The sequence below is a fragment of the Stegastes partitus genome, unplaced genomic scaffold (assembly GCF_000690725.1).
Source record: "Stegastes partitus isolate 25-593 unplaced genomic scaffold, Stegastes_partitus-1.0.2 Scaffold1925, whole genome shotgun sequence".
Taxonomy (NCBI): Eukaryota; Metazoa; Chordata; class Actinopteri; family Pomacentridae; genus Stegastes; species Stegastes partitus.
In genome coordinates this window covers 52,689-72,113 of record NW_007579656.1, presented here as the reverse complement: position 1 = coordinate 72,113, position 19,425 = coordinate 52,689, and the positions used below count along the sequence as shown (strand labels likewise).

The following is a 19,425-nucleotide window of genomic DNA, read 5'->3' as shown; positions in this document are numbered from 1 at the left end:
TAATGAAGTTATATTTATGTATATTTCAAAAAAGGAGGAGCAACTCTATGTTGGGAGAGGAGAGGAGGCAAATAAGAGGCTCAATCTGCCCCCTTGTGGTTTCTGTTTATGCGGTTGAAAGGTTTTGCCAAAATGAATGTTGTACTAATTCTAGAAAGAAAGAAGAAGAACTGTACCAACAAGGCTGTTTGTTCCTAATATCTCCAGGGCTTTTTTATTTTTTATTTTTTTTAAAATACAATTGAATACTTTTGGGGGAAAAAATACTCAGCAATCAGCTCCTTAAATTAAACCTTGTTGCTATTTTTAGCAAACAAACATCCCTCATGATTGAACTCTTGGGCAGCATTTAACCCTTTCACACAGCGCTTTATGCAGGGCTTGCTTATTTATGGTGTGCGACTCCATTCATCTCATAAGTGGCCCACATTCATGTATCATCCCCTCTGTGGATTCTTGTTATGTAATTTCATCCCCATCAGACTGCATCAGCCTCAGAATGCTTGCTGCTTGGCTTATATGAGCTCACATGGGATATATATATATATATAGAGAGAGGTAACATAACACAAGTGTAAGGCAGAATTAAAAGGTAAGTGGGACAGGGGTGGTATGTGTGTGTTTTATCTGTCTGTCAGCACGTGGATTTTGAATGTGTGTGGGAGTGGGAGGGGGGGGAAATGGATACGGCGAAAGCAAGTGATGAATTATGCAAACCCTTCTCACTGTTGGGGAAAATATCGGTTTTGACTAATTAGAGAAATTAAGATCAGACCATGAAGCAATAATATTTGAATGCAATTTCAATATGATTGCGCTGTAATGATTTTCGCTTCATTTTTTCAGATTGCCCCATTTGACACCTAGAAAACATGGATGTATCCTCATCCTCGCTCCAGTACGGATCAAAAAAGCGGGTTAAGATTCACCCAAACACAGTAACGGTGAAATATGCCACTCACTTCCCCCAGCCTGGTGACGAAGGCTACGACGATGCACCCTCTTTTGAGGACTTTGGCACCTTCGCAGAAGCGAATGTGGAAAAGAGACTGGTGTCAGACAGCAAAGGGGGCAGGACTTTCTTTGGAACCATGGAGACCCAGCCTAAGCAGCCAAGTGTGCAAAGAGACAAGGGGGTTGGGGGCCAGCTGGCCAGCTTCGGCGAGGCGAATGTCTTGGCCTCCAGGGTGACCTGGATGGCCTTGTTTGGGGCAGCGGTGGCTCATGGTTGCGTGGCGCTGATTACTCGCTTAGCAGCCGACCGCTCTAAAGTTCCCTCTCTTGAGCTGCTCTTCATCCGCTCTGTGATCCAAGTGCTGTCCATTTTAGTAGTCTTCTACTACCACGAGGCCCCCTTTGGCCCAAAGGGCTACCGACTGCGTCTCTTCTTCTACGGTGTGTGCAACGTCATCTCAATCACCTGCGCCTACACATCCTTCGCCATAGTACCACCCAGCAATGGCACCATCATGTGGCGCGCCTCCACCACAGTCTTCAGTGCGATACTGGCCTTCCTGCTGCTGGATGAGCGGCTGGGCTACACAGATGTGGTCACGGTGGTGGGAAGCGTGTTCGGTCTGTGCCTGGTCATGGTGCCAAATGTCGCGGATGAGGAAAAGTCCAGGCTGGGGTTTTGGAAGGAGGCCTTTGGCTACACAATGACAGTGATGGCCGGCTTGACTGCCGCCCTCTCCATGATCGTCTACAGAGCCATTAAGGAGCGCGTCAGCATGTGGACGGCGCTCTTTACCTTCGGCTGGACGGGCACAGTGTGGGGAGCCTCCACCATGTTTATCATGCAGGAGCCCATCATTCCTCTGGACGGAGAGACATGGGGCTATTTAATTGGGATCTGTATCTGCTCCACCGTGGCATTCCTGGGAGTCTACTATGCTCTAAATAAGTTTCATCCAGCCTTAGTTAGCACCGTGCAGCACCTTGAGATCGTGGTTGCCATGTTCCTCCAGCTCATTGTTCTGAGGATGATCCCGTCCGTGTATGACGTCATTGGAGGCCTGGTGATCATGGTCAGCGTGTTCACTCTGACAGGAGTCAAGCTGTACAGGGTGAGCAGGGCCATTCGGCAGGATTATCAAGAGATCCTAGACTCGCCCATTAAATGAATTAACATATGTCAGTCTATTTGTTTACAGTGTTGCTTGGGTGTGCAATTTAAAGAATGTCTGGATCTTCATCTGATGATTTTTGTATTGTGTTGTCGAAAGGGTGCCAGTTGTGTAACTAATGTCTTAATATTTGTGTGTGAAATAAAAGACAAATGTAATATGGTGACCATTTTCCCTGATAGTACTGTTTTAATGTCAAATTGTGTCAAGGACCGAAAATTCTGAAGAAAAAAAAAAACAAGAGTAAATTTGATTTGTGTTATTTACTATGCTTCGACATTCAAAATAATCGAGAGCATATTGAATCTGGTCTTGTGAATGGCAGTGTAAAATCATAACATCGACAAGGTGTGGTGTATCCCTCTGTTGTCACACTGCCACGCTTGTCACACTGTGTAAATGTCAGCAAAGAAATCATTCATAGTGCGTGCAATGAATGAAAGAATAAAAATAAATACCACCCACGTTTCATAAAATAACTGGTATTGATTTTCGTAGCTTTCATCAGTTGCTTGCCGAGACAGTGTTGTTACTTTAATCAAAATGCTAAAACAGAGTAAAGGCCTTTTTTGCATCGGGGTAAAAGCTCAGTTGTGTGCATTATATGTTTAAAAAAAAAGATTACAAGTAGAATCCAACTTCATGTGAGCTGAAATGTTAATTTGTATGAAGCAAAAGCAGTAATCTGTCTTAGTCCTGACACTGTTTTCAGCAACATTTTGTGCACAAGTTGCATCATTCAGTGCTCGTCTTGCTGCCTCTCACATATGTTTTGACCCCGTGAGCTGGTTGATATTTAACACTGGAGATTGCATCCCTGTACGCTGCTTCTGTTTACTTTCAGATGCCTATCAAACTAATGCCCAGCGGCAGGTGCACTGTATTGAATTAAAGTCCCCTTTAACATCGTGAGACCGTCTGCTTTCTCTGCAGTGGACGATTCAGTGGCTCACCGGTGACGTCTCCTTTCTCTGTTTAGAAAAACCCAGCCAGTGAGTCAGTCTCCGTGATTTCCCCAAGGCAAAGCAACAGTGATGGAATGAAATAAAGACATAATGATGGTGCAGAGCGGGTGAAAGAGGACATGTTGCTCTAAACTGACACAGCACGCATGCTTCACCAACAGCCCAGCAGGTGGCATTCACGGCCCACTTCATTACTCACATAGCTAGCATGATGTATTATTTTATTACAGTAAATTAGGAAGTTATTTAGTGGTATATCACCTGATTACGTGTTATAAATTGTTTACCCTGTTGAATGTGAAGGAATCAGTAGTATACCTGCACACGAAGCACATGGAGTTTAATCTTTCTTGTAATGGCAATCCGCTGTCAGTGATACCACAGGCAATAAAATGGTGAGTAAACCACAACTTTCATTCATTTACAACCCCCATCAGAACAACCGCCATCATAAACTTATAATGATGTGAAATCGTCTTTTACTGTGTTTTAAATTTTATTTTTCAAGCTTAAAAGTGAAATTAAGTGGATTTTTTTTTACAATCCACTATACATGCTGTGTTCTAGTCTGGTTTTGAGATGGGGTTTTGGGTGCAGAAAACAGAATACATGTAGAGCAAGCCCATCTGTTTGAGCAGGAAACAGATTGCATCCTGCAGCGAGCTGCACAACCTTCCAAATTACTCTGCAACTCTCGTCACCACAGACATGTTTATCAGATGTATCATGATTTCCCAGGAGGGGCCTGGATGGAATTTGATGATGAGTTATTGTATGTACATTTGTGTGTGTGTTTTAGTGTGCTGCATAGTGCATATGACAAGGCACTTTCATAAAATCCTCATCAACACTATTATAACTACATATGTCAAGGCCATACTTGCTGAAGCAGGAAACTGCTCGTATTATTGTGGGCTGTAGATAACATTAATCATGAAATATGTGGGGGGAAAATGCTGTTTAGCCACTGTTTAAAACTTTTCTGTGATTGATTTATGATTGTCCTTATTTTATGGATTTTTTTTCTTCATGTTTTCCAATGTTTTCAATTCAAACAAAGTAATATATATTACAGAATATGAGTTTTACCAGTTTATACAATAAGTTCTGTGGTCAAGAGGCTTTGAGGCTTTTTCTTCTGGACATTGATTTCAGACAGGCAAACATTAATTAATTAGAAATGCGTGAGGATAAAATAAACACACAACAATAACATAGCCTCCTCTCTATCTGGCAGTTAAAACATTTTATGCTGGTAATTATATCGATTCTTTGCCCTCAAAAGGCAAAAAACATGCCGAATTCTTGTGGGACCGCAAAACATCAGCAGCTGCAGTGTGATTGACTGACAGCGCTCTTGTCCAATCAGAGGAGAGTCAATTCCCCAGCAGCCAATCGCGTGGGAGCGGGTGGGCTCTCGTGGGTCTGGACTACTTGTGTAGCCGCGGCTAGTTAGCCTAGCTGCGCTGCTGAGCAATGACATGCTTTGATATAGAAATGCTATTCCAACGGGGCACAGCGTCTAATCAGCTAAGCTAGCTTCTTGGAGTGGGGGAAATAACTGGTGGCTAGCTAGGACTGGATATCATTTGTGTGCACCCCGAGCAAGTGAACGTGACGCTTCAACATATTAACTATTTCCATAAGGAGAGAAGAAGAGGTGGCCGTCAACAGTCAGGTAAGACGTGGTGTGGCTGAGCGGGGAATGAATCTGAGCTGCCGCAGATGGTGAAGCTATGTGATCCGGGCTGCCGCACTAACGTTTCTCACGAGAGCTACAGACTAGCCGCCGCTAATTCAACGTTACAGCTCACGTAGGCTAACGGCTAACTGTTAACCCAGACAAAACCAGCCTGTCGCCTTGCCAACATGGCCAACATACTGCTACCCAGCTGGCTAACGCTTAGTTTGGCTGCGACCGAGATGTTTGTAGCCTTTAAAAAGCAATTTTTTCCCCCGTGAATTTTCTTAGCCAGGTTAGCAAAGTTGTGTAGCCCGAAACGCTGTCAAGCTTGAGTTAAAAGATGAAAGCTCAAACAACACTGCAGTACAACCTAGTTTTTTTTTTTTTTTTTTAAACCCAGACTTCATTTCGTGTCGTGCACCACGTTAACACTTTTATTTCTGAGATTGAAAATGGAGAGGACGCCTGAACGGGAGCCACAGTGGCGTTAAAACGTTCAGCGTTACAACATATATTCCAATTTACTGCATTTACAGTCTTATGGCATTTTGTAGTTCTTTAATTTTGTTTTAATGATGCAACTGCAGCTCAAATTGAAGTTGTTGGTGGTTGTTGTGCACTGATTCGACCCAGCCTGCTCATAGTCACGATGGAGGCATTCCCTAACATTAACTTATGATTGCTTGTTGCTGGTTTTAATAGCCATAAAAGGTTATTGTAGTCAGTTCCCCTGTTTAATGTGACCCTTTTCTTAATGCACTGGCATTACAGATTGCTTTATCCATCAACATTTATTCAAAAAAATGCCTGTGAAACGTGTCTATCACTTTACCAAACTCCAAGATAATGTCTTCAAATATCTTGTTTGGGCCAACCAAACTCACATACATTCTGTTAACAATGACTTAAATTGAAAACAGAAACCCAGTGTCAGATTTGCGTGTTGCTACTCGGAAAATATCTGCGATCAGTTATCTCAGATTTTGACACTTCATTGTCTCACAGTGGGTGGATCAGTTCAGCTGTAATTTTAAAAGTGACACCAGCCCGTAGGAAAATGTCTATGACTACACATCTACCTTGGAAGACTAAAAACAGGAAGGTTAACTTAGAACATGAAACGGTTTCTGTTTTGGGGCAAGAGTTTGAGATAATTGCACACTTGGTTTATCTCCTAACGTTGTTCCTACCTTGCACAACCCAAGCCAGACTGAATGTCATGCTTGAGTAGCACAGTGGGTAATATGCCTGTATAAGTGTTGGCAAGCCCTTGTGGCTTATGTTTATGCAGCCTTTTGCAAAATCTCTCCAACAGTGCTGTGTGACAATCAACAGATTATTATGCATTTAGGGTTTTATCTCGCAGGGAAGCATTTGCGATTTGTACTTAGCTTTATTTCAGCGTTTTAAGGGGGCAGCATGTGTGTCTTTCCAAACGCCAGCAGCTGCTGAATAGTAGTTTCTGTAATTATTGTCACACTTAAGGTTTCAGGGAGGTGAGAAGGGAAGAGAGACATTTGGTCGGCTGTAGCTCTGTTCTCGGTGGGCGTTGCAGAGAGAATAGCCATAGCTTACAAAGAGAGAAGGTGAAGTCATGCTTGTGAGCAGCCAGTGCTTGAATGCTGACATTTTATTTTCATATTCAGTATACAAAAATGGCAATTAGGCAGCCCACTTGGAAAATGTGCACCTGTCAGCTGCCAAGTTGTGAGCTGATGGGAAGGATCGAGAACTACCCCTGAAGTAAAACTTTCAACTGTAGACCTGCTTGCTTTATCTGTGTCCTATTCATAGCTCCTGCTGACTCACATATCCTCTAACGGCACCCCGGTTTCAATGTTATGAGAGAGAAATCTTACGGACATGAAGTGATGATCTCATTTTTTTGTGAAATTCTGCCCTTGCCTCATTCCCAGTGCCTGGCTGTGTGCTACCAGTGGCCTCCAGCAGCCAAATCTGTCCTCACAGCCGAGGGGAAAATACCAACTGCTCATTTCATGATAGCCAAAAAACTAATGTGGCTGAAAATTTCCTTCGTCAAATGACATTCTGAGGAATCCAGTTTATTAAGTAGCTTTCAGCTTCGAATGAAGTTGAGAAATGGGGAGTTTTTCTTTACCACAAATGTCTGTTCTGTCACGTTAACTCCCTAATCTCAGTTATTTCTTAAGCGCTCTTCTGTTTCCTCTTTTTCTTTATGATTTACTTTTTTTTGGCTGTCTGACAAGTTTTCCGATGACTGCCCATGCGTGCAGGCATGTTTGAACAGGCAACAACAAAGATACTCTCTATATGTTAACTAAGGTCACCTACAAAACAACAGCTACTGCTCTTTGTGCCTTGCAAAGGGTAACAAGGGGACGAATAACAAGTGTATTTTTTTTTTGTGTTAATTTTAGAAAGCTCTGTTTAGCTGTTAATGCACGTGAAAGCAAAGTCATCAAGCATTTCAAGTTCAATGATGTTCATTGTGATAACATGTTTTCTCACTTCTGTAAAATCTTATGGTGCGGTTAAGATATTTGCTAATATATTTTTTCATTTAGAATAAGTGATTCGACTTCCTCATGTAGGAGAAAAGAAGTGTGCAGTTTCAGTGGTGGTTTTTTTTCACTTCATTATGGCTCGGGGTTTTCTTTCAGTGGTTTTGGCAAAGTGAAAATGAGGATGTGTGTACTAGTGCATCCACAACTGTCAATGTTATGACAGTAGTTGTTGTGTAGCCATGGCTAAAAAAGAATAATTGTCATAATGTGTCCTCAAAAGTGTAAATTCCCTTTATGGTGAAAGCAGACTTTTCAGGCACTGTCATACTTTCTAGTCTGCTCACTTCTAGACATTTTCTCTGAAGTTGTTGAACCAACAGAAGGTGCAGCCTTTAGCTCTACCACAGTGTTCTCCTCGGGCTAAGTTAGCAAGTGAGGCATCAGGAACATTCTTTCGGTAGCTGAATCAGTATCAAGACATTGGTGGCTCAGCTGTGGCTTCTCTCCCCTGAGGTTTTCTTGACACACTTTTAATCTGGCCTCTTTGTTTATCACTTTCAGATCCCTGCCCATCTTCTCTTAATGTTGTTTCTCTGGAGCCGTGAGAAGAAATTATACATGATATCACTGTATAATTGATACATTGAGAAAGGCAATGCTCTAGTGAAACCTCTTGAGAACCACATTTTTTATGGTGATAATAGTAAATGATTATTAGTAAAAAAAAGGGGAAAAAAACTGCCCTAAAGACCTCAAGTTATTATTGGTTATCTTGGTCTGATCTGTGGCAACTTTCCATTTTTTGTGACCGCAGTCTCAGTAATACAGTAAAAGACTAGTAATATGACAACTAGGGATGTTCCAAATGATAAACTTCCACGTCTATATAATTACATTTTTCATTTAGACATGTCTAAAAGTAGGGTTAAAAACCCATTCAAAACAACAATCAAAATTGAGCACAGTTTCATCTGAAGATCAAAACTCTCGAGACAATTGTTGCATTTATTTAGGAGCAATTTGAAATGCTTGATTGCACTCTTAAGCTGAAATGTGTGACATCATGCATATGAACATTGCACATGCTCCTAAAAAACATGAAAACAACTTATTAAATAGAAGTTAATAATTGACATTTAAAATAAATACCTTGCAGGTTAATTCCCCCCATGGGTGTGCTGGTTACGCATTCCTGCAGTGGAACAGTTGTATCCCAGTTTATTCTGACACAGTCTACATGCTGCCCAGATACTCACTTTCGAGATCAAAAAAACTGCCAAACCACACTGGTTTTACGAGAGGTCATCTGTCCCAGTTTCCACCATGCTAGTTTACAACATCCGGGCTTTAGCGTAGGGATTGGGGGAGCTGTAGACTCTGCTAGTGGCCGTCAGTTCTGTAACATCTTAGATGCAACATTTAACCATGTATTAATAAGATAATAATAGTTTACCAGTAAGTATTTCTGGTGCCGACTTGCAAGGGTTGTAACGTTTAGTGGACTAATCACACATGTACCTAATTAAAACAAGCTGGCTAGACTTAATAACAGACGTGTAGCAAGCAAACTGTGGAGCTGTAAGACAGTCGACATGCTGGAAATCCGTCCAGTCATCTGAGAGTCAGATCACGGATTGCCTTGGCAGTTAATTAGGTATTTTTGATCCCCCTCAAATTGAACATCAAATGGCAACTGATCTAAAAGCTATTAGCAATCTGTCAGCTGTTTTAAAATGTATTATTTTGAAACTCTAAATCCTTTATATCAAATAGATTTTTAAACTGCAGCATCTTTCAAATTATTTAGATTTCTTTTTATGCATTAAAAAAGTTTTTCGTGTTACTTCTAATCACTTCTGTCCTGGTTTGAATCCTTTGCTCAGGTTAACAGCAACAATTGTCAACTACCAGTTTGACACTATTACTAAGAGAGTGCTAAAATGACTATACAAATAGGAGCATTTAGTTGAATGCCTTGAGAACATACATTGTATTCCCTGAGATAATATTCTAAAATAGCTAATTATCATGAACAACAGCCTTCCCAGTGTTTGAAATGTGTGTAGGCAGCGGCGCCCGGTCAGTATCGAGGTGAGGGTTTCTGTGGAAAACGTTTTGTTGTCTATCTCCTATCAAAGATCTTGTAGATGTTGTTGATTTATGCAGACCCCAGATTTTTGTGGCATCACCATGCAATCAGGAATGCCTCTTGCTCTCAAGATGCTCATACACAAGTTCCAACACGTGGCCTAGCCAGACTTCTGTCCCAAGTAGCTTGTTTAGTCCTATTGTGACAGCACCCAAGGGCTCATATTTGCCAGGCTGTAGAAAGAGTAGGAGGAAACCAGGGTGTCCATTTCATGTATCTGTCTGGGATTACTATCTTGCGGTTAACAAGTAATCTGCTATTTTGACTGCAACAATAGCTTTTTCCAGAGGGTTGCAGCTATAACAAGATATGCAGTGCATTGCATTGTCACATTTACATTTTATGTACATGGTCTGTTTTACTGACTCCTTAATGCTACTAGTATTTTTAAGTAGTCTGACAGCACACAAAACCAAACCACAAACAGCTTTACTGTACTGTAGTACTTGCTGTTAGGAATCCTCCTGCTTTGTAAACTTGGATTAGTCTTTGGGAAATCCCCTGGAGCTCTAAGTTTGTGAGGTAACCTGAAGGTTTATTTTGCTGTTGCCTTGATCCCAAATTGCTTGGATGTGGCCATCGTTGGACCTGGTGGGCAGGCCACCCAGAGCACGAACTGCCAACCTCAGGGTGTGGACGAAGATGTGTGGGCCGTTGATCTAGGTGAGGTCTGAGGAAACAGATCCTTTCTTACGTAGTGGTGCTATGTTCTGGTCGGTATCAGCTTACAGACAGAACAAAAGCATTTTCCTGCTGGATCACCTCCTGCTAAGGTTAGCTGCTGGCTGCCTATTTACTGTAAATAATTAATGTAATTAGATAATGTGTGAGTCCGGCATACAATCAGTTAATTTTTGCAAATGACTCTGCAGTGATCATATTTCTATATTTAGCCTGTTCCACATAAGTGTAGCCTTCTTAGAAGCACTATGGTTTAGCAATTTGCTGTGGTTTGTGATAGTGATGCTTTGATCAGGCTTGTCAGAGCTGATAAGGATCACTAATTCGCATGATTTTGACAGTCGTGTTGTCAGTATTTCTTCAGAAAGCACCCACATGAGAGACCCTGTGAAGATCGTCTGTGTCATCCTTTTTTCCATTGAGTGAATACGTTCCATTACACAATTACATATTTACTATAAATGCCTTGATTAGAAACAGTGATTGAGATCTTGTGTTTGTTTTGCATCTTCAAAAACCAGCCTTTATCTTGTGAGTACTTTGGCGCTGCAATCGCATAGCATAGTGTTGGTGGCTGGTTTTAGCATTTCAGAAACTTAAACTTTTTCTACACAAAAAAAGACTTTTGAATGATTGCATTAGATTTTTTTTTTTTGAAGTGCAAAGACACTGTTATGCTGTTGGGCATCTCATACTCTCTGTCAGCCACAAAAAACAAGTCTTTTCATCAGTGCCATGTCTCTGTGGGCTAGACAGTAACATCCTGACTGGAGAATGTGCACTCATAATGAACTGTGAAATAGGGAAGTTTTAAAACAGATTTATATTTGTTAATCTGCCTTGACTGCTTTATGATCACATATTCGTATCATCAAATATCCTGTGATCTGGATGGAGGTTTGTTTGATAGCAGATTGATACCATATATTTGAATAAGGAACAGGCTCTGATTAAAGTTAAGTATAGCTCTGTGACAGTATTGGAAACACTTGGTTCCCATAAGCTTCATAAATACCGCTCTTGTCTTTTTTAAATTATTGTATGGTGAGAATGGTCATACTTGATTTTGCATGAGACTTTGCATTTTCTGGGTAAATTGCTAAGCAACATATTTCAAACAGTGGCGTTTGTGTACACTTCTCACAGATTTGTTTGGAGTGTGGAATCAGCCCTTTGATGTGAAGTTAATCTTAAAGAAAGCTTGAAACTTTTGCTGTTGGTTGTTGCTATGAGAGTAAATCTCTGGCAGTTCTCAAAGGACATGAGCCACGGTCTATTTTAGGCCATTCCCAACTGCTGAGGGTGATCCCGAGGGGTGGATAACCAACTGCTTTCACACAGTCATGAGTGTAGCCCAAATGCTTAGCCCAAAACACTGGAGGCCCCCTAATTAAATTTTAATATAAAACTGGAACAATGCAATTTTCTAACGTGGAAAATTGTGTGTCCTCTCTGCAACACTGGTGTTGTAGTTTGAAGTAGTCCTCTACTTCATCATCTTTAACAAGGTACATTACACGCATCAATGCAAAGCGAAGATAAGTTATCTGAACTCATCTGAACTCGGGGGTCAAGCCTGCACTCTGTCAGATTGCATCACTTTCCCATCATCCGGTCACCCTTGTGTCCACACTTCCTGTCTCACAGCTGGCCTGCCAAGTCTCCCATGACCCTTTGCTGCTACGCTGCTGTTTTGTTTTGAGAGAATCTAGGACAGCTGGGATGAGATGCAGTCTCATGGGTTTTTAGTTGCTGCGGTTCAAAAAGAGCAACGCGCATTTATTCAGCGGTCCATCGCCGTCCGGCGTTCGTCACTTTGCGAAGCAGACCTGCCCTGTGGGTAAAATGCAAGTTTTGGTGTAAGTTGGAGGAAGTGCAGCAGTGCCAGAGGGGGCCGAGTGAGTAGAGAGCATACAGAGCACATTCCAGAAGGCAGCAGAGCCCTGTGATTTTAGCAGGCTGTCACAGGGATTAGGTTACTCTGTCTGCCTCTGTGAGCTCATGCTGTTGCTGTCTCAGTGCCTCAGCGATCCTGCCGAGCGGTGGTAACACTAGAGACAAGGATCCATAATTGTTCTTTTAGGCGTGTTTAGCTTATACAGTATAAATCTGTGACTTGATATTTTTTCCCCCGAAAGAACATCTTGTGTCACTTGTAAATAAAGTCAAAGAGATTCAGTGAAGTCTAAGCTGGTCACTAATACAGTTTTAGTTCTTTCCTTCTCATCCAAGACTTCCCTATAGCATCCCTATGAAATGCATTATCCCATAGGCCACTAGGTGTGCTCTTTGACTGGATATTCTGTTTTCTTTCTTGCAAAGATACAAGAGGTTATGGGAGCAGCTGCAGACTGCAGGATGTGGTGAACTCATGTCACTGTTGTCTCATAGTAACATAAGAACTCGCAAAGTTGCACCCTGCATCTCCATTACACCACTGACATGCAGTTGTTGTGGTTTGTGGCTTACGGTGTCACTTTAAACCTCTTCAAATTTTATTGACTTAAAAAAGTGTTATCTGAAAATCTAACTAGACTATCACTGCCATTTGCTTAATAAATATAGCCAATGATAACGGTGCTAGATTTAGGTTAGTGGTCTGTTGCTGATGGGAAACAGCTGCGACAAGTGTTGGTACTCTTGAGAACATGAGTGGATAACTGATAGAAACACTGGTTGACCTGTCAGTGGCCCACAACTGCTGCTATGGCAGTAGATTAGATGGACCCGTGCTATCAGCTTGGTACTTAGTGCAGCGTTTTTCCTGCATAGAGGTTTTAGCCAGTGCCAAAGGAAAATGAGCAGTGCCAAAATGATAAGACTTGAGAGTAAAATTAGAAATTGGAATCCTTTCTCTGAACGTGTTTCATCGTAGTTTATCAAATAACTGTTGAATAAGCAAAACATAAACTTAAATACGATGTCTGACTTCCAGCAGTCGACTCCCCTCTCATCCACAGCCTCTATGCTTTACACATGAGGCTGGCACTACGTAAGTCGCCTAAGCTGCATTGTTTTGACTGGACGCATTGCGGTTCAGCTCGCATTAATGGGCTTTCAGTTTTACCATCTAGCATCAGGTGGCACTCTCCTGATGATTTTAACAGGTGTATTCAATCTCAGTTTTACCATCATGAGTCACACTGTCCAGCTCTTTGGGCTGTTCAGCTGCAATAGCTGCATCCTCCTCTGACCTCTCCACATAGTTAACAGAACAGTTGTAGGTCGTGTGCACCTTTAACACTGGTTTGTAGTCTTCCAGCAAAGCCACTAGAAAAATGCATAGCTATCTGTCAGCTAAGGTAACACAGATTAATTTTGTCTGTATGCAAACCAGTCATGCTTCCTGTTTTGCATAGTCACCCCTCCAAAGGCCTGTTCTGTGTCAGGAAATATCCTGTTAGTAGTTTACAATGCTGCATATTTGCATGACACAAATAGGTTAACGTATTCAGTAAACCTTATTCTGTCTTGTGGTAATATCACAATGCAAAGTTAGATTTTTTATTTTTTTTTTCCCCAAGCCTTTTGTGTGCAGGGTCACACTGCAGGTAAAACTTTAAACGCAGAAATGCATATTTTGGAGTTTGGGCTTTTTATTGTACTAAAAAAGGAATTTGTAAAGGTCGCCTTGATCTCTGGCTAATTGTGATGTTGAGTTTTTGCAATTTCCTGCCATCTATAGACTAAACAGTTTCTTTATTGATCCAAATTAGAATCTAGATTGTAATTGATCATAGAAGCTAATTAGCGTTTGCAGCCATAATCAGATATTTCTATTAAGTTGCCCATTTCACTGTTCATCTTCTATATTGATCAGTGGACCAGCTGTTTGTTTGCTATGTTATGGGCACCGTGATGAAGTCATTTGCTGTAATGACAGTATTAATACAACAGCAGTACCTTCAGCTGCTGCTTCAGACTGCTGTAGAACCACTACAGGGCTGTTATTGTGGAGCAGCTACAGATATTTGTTCAGTAGAAAACAACATATTAAGAAATAAGTACTTTTTTTTTTCTTTAGGTCAGCAGATCAGTTTGAAATGTTGCAAAAAAGGAATGATACGGGGAAAAAGTAGCCACAGCGTGCTGGGAAAACCCTGCATTTACCACAGAGCAGCAGATTTGACCACCTCTTTACCATTCCATGAAGTCTGGATGCCCTTGTTGACAACCACAAAGCTTGTGCATAAGGATCCTGTTTTTGCTTTATGTCTGGCACCCGTGTTATTTTCAGAGTTCTCGGCTTCTTCAAAACATCTATACAACTAGTTATTCATTATGAAGGTCACGGGCTATTTGACTGGGAGCAGCGCTTCATTACATCATTGCATTTGACAATCTTTTCCACAAAATATTTCCAGATCAGCAGCGCTTGCCCTTCATACTTTCAATTCTGCATAGGCCTCTCTCCTCCACATGCCTTTGTGAATAATCAGAGAATAACTTGACAAGACAAAATAAAAATTCCAAACAGCAGCTTTTAGTTGTTGTTCTGTAGATGATATTAATCCATCTGAACTTGTAACAGGTATACTGTTCTATGACCATTTCATTTTAGGGCCAACAATGATCTGGTTCATTATCAAATTAAACAGAGAAGTTTCTGTGAAAAGCAAATATGTCACTTCTCTGCATTTTTTTTGTTTTGTTTTATTTTTTACATTTCTTGGGCATTTTAATAGAAGGATTTTAAATTATTTTTTAAAAGCAAAGCAGCGGGTAGCATAAATACAACTGAAGTTTTGCTATTCTTTAAATAGTATCATAATGTGCTGCAGATTGATGATGGATTGGGCCTACCTGTTAATTCTGCCTGGCAGAAGGGCACATGAAGACCCACAGTGGATGTGAATGTGACACCGTTTGAGCAGTTTGACCTCTCTGACCTCATATTTAGTGCTTTGGAGCAGCGACTGGCCTTGGCTCAGTCTGCAGCTGCGCGATTAGCTCAGAGCGTCTGTCGCCTAACTTTTTGATCCTCCCTCACATCTGCACCGTCGTAAGTCACTGCGGTGTTAATGTGCACTTAGTGCTCGGCTACCCTAGATGTGGGGGGTGATGGCAGCAACTGGGATGCAGTGTGCTTTCTGAAAATGGGAGATAGCCGAGAAAGGGATAGTCCCACACTGATGGTCCTGTCATGCAATAGCGGAGAAGAGTGTGAAGTGGAGAAACGATTGTAAGGGAGGGACATTGTAAATGGAGAAGGAGCACATATACACACTTGTCTGCCTCTTTGGCAGACAGCTATCCAGCCCAGCCCAGGGAGTGGAGAGATTGTTGCCTTTGTCTTGGTGAAAGAGGCACTCGAGGAAAGTAAATCAGCTCTTTGTTTTTGCGTGCCGCTCCCTAACATGTCTCCCAATGTTCATTAATTTAATTAACGATGGAAAAGGAGCAGGCAATAACATGCCATTAGATAAAACCACAGTATACACCCAAATGTTACTTGGTAAATTAAGTCAACAACACCCCTCATGGGGAAATACAGCCCAGGCCACAGGTTCCCCCCTCCTCATAAAATCTGAGTGTGAGATGATGTACACGTATTACAGTAGCAGTTTGGGATATTTCTTTTTATGTTGAGGGTGTGAATTTATTGCAGTCTTGAAATGTGGCACCAGCACCCCCTGTTACAGTAACTGTGAAATTAAATCTTAAAGCTGTACATTTTTGTAGGATGTGATTATGATTTTGTAGGATATGATTATTATTAATATTGTGGCTTTTTCTTCAGGAAAAACTGGTACGAAGTTGTTTGTTCTACTCCTTCTGGTTTATCATGTTGAAAGTTAGCTTGGCTGCCTCTGCTCGTGTTTGCCTAAGATCAGGTTCTGGTCCTATCTCAAGGCCAGCTGTAGCTGAAACCTAGACACCACTGCCGCTTCAAATAAAAACCAAGAGCTCTCTATCAATGAGGTCAGTGTCTGGTCCCTGAAGTCGGTCGAGGGGGAAAGGTGAAACTCCATCCACTCCCATGACATCAGAGCAGTTGCTTCAATAGTGCCTCACTCCCTCAGTGCTGACCTAAGTTTCTGCAGTATTAACCTAAGCATAGCTTGACTTTGCTGATAGCTATATGGGTCATAAGACCAGTTGTTGTGAATGTGCTCATTGTTGAACATGAACAAGTTTTCACAGTGTATCACAGTGCTCCTAAATCATAATTTTAGATAGCCTGGAGAACCTATGCAGCATTGCAAACAATGGAGCCATGCTTGTAAAGCAGTTCACAGAAGCACATCATTTGCATATGCTGCACTCATAAGAATATTTATAGGCCACTGCTAATTTTCAAACAATATCCTACATCATTAGTGCACAGCCAGAGCTTCACTCCCTGACGTAGCCACATTGCTGACGCACAGTGCCCCTCGTCTTTATTTCCTTGTCACAGTGAGCTTTGCCATCCTCCTGGCTACCAGGTTGACATTTGACACAAAAGACAATTGCTGGACTGCTCTTGGGAGGAAAGCATCCCCTGTGTAAATATATAAAGAATGTAGATGTGAAGAGATTAGTTCAATACTCCACTGCCCTCAGTGTTGAAGACTGAAAAGAATAGTCATTTATTTCTGTTATTTCAAAAATACAATTGGTGGAGGGAAATCATGTCTGAAGAGACTAAACTGTGGAAGTAGTTTCGAGCATTTCTTCAGGATTCTGGTCTAGCCGTAGTATATTTGGATAACATTGTTCGTGTCTTGGCTTGAATATGGTACTAAGACAGTGCTATATGCAAAAATCCAGACACTGAAGCAGATGCACGCAGATGCACATCTCTAAGTATTATGAGCAAATTTAGAAGGAAATTTGGAAAAGCGTCGATGTGTAACTCTGTTGCATCATTTCTGTTCTTTTTCCAGGTCAGCAGAGGTGTCAGAGCCCTTGAAGTTCTCGGCTTTGATGCAGTACAGGTACAACTGTCTATTTCCAAACAGTTTCTAAATTTACTCTCGGCGTGTCTACAAGCTGATCATTGAGCCTGGAGCAAACAGCACAGAATCTGTGAAGTCTGTGTATAGAGTGTGATGTGTATGAAGTCTGTGCAGACAAAAGAAACAGATATTTATGATCCATACTTAGGCAAGACTGTCAGTTATAAAGGATGCTGTGGAAAAACTTTAATTCCAAATAAATCACTACAATTGCTGCACACATGACAACACCACTCCCAATGACACTATTTGTTAAAAGACTTCTTGCTAGTCAGTTAGTTGAAATTGTCTGTAATGTAAGATATTCATTTTGGCCATTCTGATGTCTTCTCTCCTTTTGTCAGTGTATCTAGTGCAAGATGACGGAAGAGGTGATTGTCATCGCCAAGTTTGACTACATGGCCCAGCAGGACCAGGAGCTGGACATCAAGAAAAATGAGCGCCTCTGGCTCCTCGACGACTCCAAGTCCTGGTGGAGGGTTCGAAATGCCACCAACAAAACGGGCTTTGTGCCTTCCAACTACGTGGAGAGGAAAAACAGTGCCAGGAAAGCTTCTATCGTCAAGAACCTCAAAGACACACTTGGTAAAAAACAAACAACTAATCATTAATGCTTTCTTCAGTTTAGAAGTCGGTGTTCGATTCTACATGATGTGGATTAATAAGCAATGACCCGAAACCATGTCAAAGTTTGCACTCTCCCCACGACCTTGTTTATTTTTATAGTGGATCTCCTAATGTCTAGATAAGCTGCATAGATATTTGCACTCTAAATATTTATGTACGTATCTTTGGTTCCTCACAGCCTCTTTATGACCGCAGATTGACTTGCTTTGTGTGTCACACACAGTTGTTGTTTTTTTGTTTTTAGCCGAGACAAAGTAGCATCACGTAGCATCCTGTATCTAGCTCAGTTTGCTTTTGACCACACTGCCGTGGTTTGTAATGTCTTGTATGCGTGCCACCACAGAACGAGGATCCCAGGCTGATGTGTGATTGGTTGAAATGCAGACATTCAACTTTGTTCTCACCGTGCACTTGAACTGAAACGTTAGTGTTTGATTGGAGTGTCTGATGAAATGTTTTATGTTTCGATTGGACCTTGAAGGATTAACTAAGGTAAGATGGTAATATCTTTTTTTTTTAATGTCTGTTCTATGATAACAAATCTAAACCTGTTTGTGTGTGTGTGTGTGTGTGAGTAAATGCAACTAAAGATTTTTTTTGCCCCTGCCCTTTTATCATGACTGGAATTGATATGGCACAGGTGTTGTCTCCTCTGTCAGCACCACAGTAATATTTCTGGGCACTGCCATTTGCCAAGGGCCTTGTACTGCCAGCAGCAAGCCAAATGTAACTGTGTATGTAAGCCAAGGTTACCATTTGTCTTAGCTTAATTCTTCTTGATGACAGATGTTTATGATAATTTGCAATGCACACACTGACCACTGGCATCCAGTCTGGAACACAGCCAGATAGTTTGGTATTTATTTTGCCTATGATTTCAGAGTTAAATAATTTATCTTGTGTGTGTTTTTTAATAACATGCCTCATTGAAGGCTTTGTCTTTCGTTACTGATGCTTTCACACGCTAATCTCCAACCTGTTCGTACCACAGGGCATTGTTGTCTCAATTAGAAGGATGATGGCACAGCAGTTTCTGTTGATATACTTTGAGCATTTTTGTTTGGCCCAGATCTCATTAGGTTGTACACTATTATAGAAGTCAAACTACAAAGCCTACGCCACCACCTGCAGTTTATGGGACTGTGCAACAAAAGCGTCTAACCACACATGTGAGAGTGACAAAAAAGAATGCAGCCCTATGTCCTTAGCTCATTGATGTGGTGATGACGAGCTCCTGCGTGGGGTGATCTCTGCGAGGAAGCTCAGGGCCCCAAGTCGGCTTTTCCCTGCAGACAAAATGGGGCTGTTCCGGGTGCTTCTAACCAGAAGTGTGTCACTCGTTTATAAGTACATCACACCATGCAGTGTTTGCAAAACACTTATCTGGAGGACATGTGAACTGTGCCTTCCTGTTAGCTGCGCTGTGTTTTTTTTTTTTCCCTCAAAGTGTCACGGTTGTGTTGAGAAGAGTCTGGTGACATTCGGATAGAGTCGTGTTCTCAACTGCCCTTATAATGACAAATGATAGAAGCACAGGAAGGAGCTTCTTGAGTTGTTTTTGTTTTTTATATACAGCTCATTTTTTGTGCTTTTAGTCATGCTGAACTGACGTTAATTACCAAGGACTTTCCTTTTTGTTATGGCTTGATCCAAACATATTTATCATTTAACTGCTGCACCTACAGCCCGTCCAGACTGTTTTGCCCTGAAGTGTCTCGGTTTATTTGCTTATCCACTATGCGTAGCGTGTATTTGTGTGTGCGGTT

At 41.5% G+C, this 19,425-nt stretch overlaps 2 protein-coding genes across 2 annotated transcripts in view; both read left to right on the top strand.

Annotated features, from left to right (window-relative positions):
- Nucleotides 1–872: 872 nt before the first annotated feature.
- On the top strand, nt 873–2,590 carry slc35g2b (solute carrier family 35 member G2b). The gene has a single exon (XM_008303050.1). The coding sequence runs from the start codon at nt 873–875 to the stop codon at nt 2,121–2,123; it is 1,251 nt and encodes a 416-aa protein (XP_008301272.1). The 3' UTR covers nt 2,124–2,590.
- A 1,971-nt stretch (nt 2,591–4,561) lies between these two features.
- Nucleotides 4,562–19,425, top strand: part of nck1b (NCK adaptor protein 1b) — a 29,778-nt gene continuing 14,914 nt past the window's right edge. Inside the window, exons 1-3 of the mRNA XM_008303049.1 lie at nt 4,562–4,769; nt 16,961–17,011; nt 17,377–17,617. Coding sequence (XP_008301271.1) covers nt 17,392–17,617 — 226 coding nt within the window. The 5' untranslated portion in view covers nt 4,562–4,769; nt 16,961–17,011; nt 17,377–17,391. The remainder of the gene's footprint in view (nt 4,770–16,960; nt 17,012–17,376; nt 17,618–19,425) is intronic.

Excerpts from the sequence above, each read along its gene's own strand:
- slc35g2b (XM_008303050.1), top strand. The coding sequence starts at position 873 with ATGGATGTATCCTCATCCTCGCTCCAGTACGGATCAAAAAAGCGGGTT.